Source organism: Emiliania huxleyi, assembly GCF_000372725.1.
Source record: "Emiliania huxleyi CCMP1516 unplaced genomic scaffold EMIHUscaffold_2612, whole genome shotgun sequence".
Lineage (NCBI taxonomy): Eukaryota > Haptophyta > Isochrysidales > Noelaerhabdaceae > Emiliania > Emiliania huxleyi.
Genome location: NW_005200080.1, coordinates 1 through 2,419, shown reverse-complemented (window position 1 = coordinate 2,419; position 2,419 = coordinate 1). Strand labels below are relative to the sequence as shown.

Sequence of the window (2,419 nt, the reverse complement as noted above, 5' to 3'; positions counted from 1 at the left end):
GCGAGGGCTGGCGACGAGAGCCCGGCGGCAGCCGGGATGGCCAGCGGCGACGCCGGCGCCACATACGCAGCACCCGGCGGGTATGCTGGCCGGGAGGAGGCGGCCGGCGAGGCGAGCTCCGCCCCTGCGGCCCTCAACTGGCCGGGGCGGAGGAGGCCGCGGCGCAGCGCGACCATGGAGCTGCTTCGCGCTGCTCGGCGAAACGAGGACGAGCAGCGCGAGGCGATGCTTCCCGACGACGTGCCGATGCTGCTGCCGCACGGCGCTAAGCACTGTCTCGAGGGCGCTGCGCGAGGTGCGCCGCCGTCTGCGCGAGTACTTGAGCGAGCTGGCGGAGAGGGGGCAGGTCGTCCCGATGATGCGGGTGGCTCGAGGCCTCCACCCGACCGTTCGGTGGACGATCGGGTTCGGCGAGTGGCTGGCGTTGACGCGAATTCGTGAGTCGAAGGCCAGCCGCTGGCTCGCTGTGAGGGGTTTTGACTATTACCGCGGCCCTGACGCTATCCCATATAGGGAGGGTGCCCATACTATTCATTGAACTCCCTGCCGTTTAGCGTTTTCTATACATTTTGTTGTAAAGTTCTATACATTTAGCTGCGCAAATACAGATCCCGACTGTTCACAGTGGGGATGAGAGAGAGTCGTCTCTATTAGCTCGTCGGTACGAGGAAGCCTCAGCATGTTACATAAAACGCCCTATGCCAACGCAGCGCACTCCTGGAAGTGGTTAGCGCGATCCAACCCTTGCCGCTTGAGCCGAACTGCAAAGTTGCTCGTCACCTCTACACCTGCTCCACCTCTGGCAGCTGCTCCAGCTGCGAATCCTCGTCGGTAACGACTGGGTCGGACGTCGTCGAGCCGCGAGGCACGGTAGTGAAGCGCCCGATATTAGAAAGCGAGTCGCGGATGCTCGAGCGAGCGCTCACCGGGGTTGCGCCCAGAGCCTTGGCCAGCAGCACGAGCGACACCTGTGAGACCGGGGGTGCAAGATCAGTCGCTTCAGGAGGCGGGGGCTGTGGCAAAGGTGCCGCCGGGGGAGCGCACCTCATGGTGCAGGCCAGGGAAGCAGGCAATGGCGAGGGCGTCGTAGAGCCCGGCGTTGATGAGCTCCTGCGGCGGCGGGGAAGGGGGGCATGGAGCGGGCGGGACATAAAAGATCGACCGCTGATCGGCAGCGTTCCTGCGGCGTGGTCTCAAAAAACTTGGCGAACTCACAGCCGCCGCGGTCGAGGTCGTTCTCGTGCGCCATGACGATCTTCAGCCTGTCCTGGCGCGCCTGCTTGACCTGCTCGGCCAGCCGCTCGTCGGACCAGGTGTCGGCGTTCAGATAGAGAAGCATGTGCGTGGCGTCGCCCGCCTCCTCGGCGGTGGAGACGGTGAGGCCGGAGAAATTGGTGGCGAGCTCGCTGGCCAGCTCGTCTGCGCCCTCATCGAACGGCGAGGCCCAGAGCACGACGGACTTGGAGAAGGAGATCGGCTGGCCCTGGACCTCGCCCGGGATGAAGAGCGGGAGGGAGGTCAGGTTCAGGTAGTGTGGCGAGCAGAGGAGGAGCGCCTGTGGGTAGGTGCGAGGGGGCGGCGGTCAAGGTCGAGGCGACGGCAGAACAGCTGCAGGGAGTTGTCCGTGGCGGCACCTCGGAGATGATCTTAAGCGAGACACGCTGATACTCGTCGATGCGGTGCCACGTCGTCTGCGCCCACCCACTGTCAAAGATCTCCGGCTGGAGGACCTCCGGGCACTGTGCTCGCAACTCCTGCAGTCGTGCAGCGACGGTGTGCGTGAGTGAGTGCTGGCGTGCGGCGGCGGCGGCGACACCGCCCCTCATAGCCGTGTGTGGCGAGAGCAATCCCCGCAGGGTCAAGCGAGCAGGGGTCGGGCGGGGAGCGCCTGCAGCGTCCCGCCGCCCTTGGCCGGGTCCGCCTCTTGCACGAGGACGAGCGGCTTGCTCTTCTCGAGCGACGTCCGAATCTCGCGCAGGCAGTTCTGCAGGCAAGGAGCGCACGAGTAGTCGTGGGCGACACAGCGAGGCACTCTCGGAAAGGGAGGGGCTGGGGGAGTGCCTTCGAGCGGAAGTAGCCCCTCGACAGGAAGAAGAGCATGACCTGCGTGCGGTCAACGTAATCCTCCAGCGACCCGATGTCCTTCAAATGGTCCACATCGAGGAAGATCTGGATGCCGGGGATCAAGAGCTTAAGCTCATTCTTGATGACCGCGACGGCGTCTTGGCCGGTGCACTTATTAAAGAAGTGGCGGATCGTTCTGACGGCTTCTCTTACTCGGCCTCTCGCTGCGATGGCGTCGGCAGCCCTGACCAGCGCGGAGAACAGGAAGCCCGGAAGCAGCGCCTGCAGCGCCCGCCCGCCGCCGAGCGCCTCCCCCAGGACCGTCGCAACCTCAAGCACCGAAGCGCGCAGCTCT

General features: G+C 65.2%; 2 protein-coding genes across 2 annotated transcripts; one reads left to right on the top strand and one right to left on the bottom strand.

Moving 5' to 3' along the window:
• Positions 1-36: 36 nt before the first annotated feature.
• On the top strand, positions 37-578 carry EMIHUDRAFT_254671 (hypothetical protein; the record flags this gene model as incomplete). Its single annotated transcript, XM_005777323.1, has 3 exons — positions 37-295; positions 375-466; positions 555-578. 3 exons carry the CDS (start codon positions 37-39, stop codon positions 576-578), a joined length of 375 nt encoding a protein of 124 aa, XP_005777380.1.
• On the bottom strand, positions 561-1,542 carry EMIHUDRAFT_425689 (hypothetical protein). The gene is made up of 3 exons (XM_005777322.1): positions 1,181-1,542; positions 1,045-1,110; positions 561-968 (listed from the first exon to the last, which is right to left on the bottom strand). Exons 1-3 carry the CDS (start codon positions 1,337-1,339, stop codon positions 783-785), a joined length of 411 nt encoding a protein of 136 aa, XP_005777379.1. The 5' UTR covers positions 1,340-1,542; the 3' UTR covers positions 561-782.
• Between the last annotated feature and the right edge of the window lie 877 nt (positions 1,543-2,419).

Excerpts from the sequence above, each read along its gene's own strand:
- EMIHUDRAFT_425689 (XM_005777322.1), bottom strand. The coding sequence starts at position 1,339 with ATGCTTCTCTATCTGAACGCCGACACCTGGTCCGACGAGCGGCTGGCC. Across the intron at positions 1,111-1,180 it reads TTTTTGAGACCACGCCGCAG|GAGCTCATCAACGCCGGGCT; the intron begins GAACGCTGCCGA and ends CCGCCGCCGCAG. Across the intron at positions 969-1,044 it reads TCCCTGGCCTGCACCATGAG|GTGTCGCTCGTGCTGCTGGC; the intron begins GTGCGCTCCCCC and ends CCGGTCTCACAG.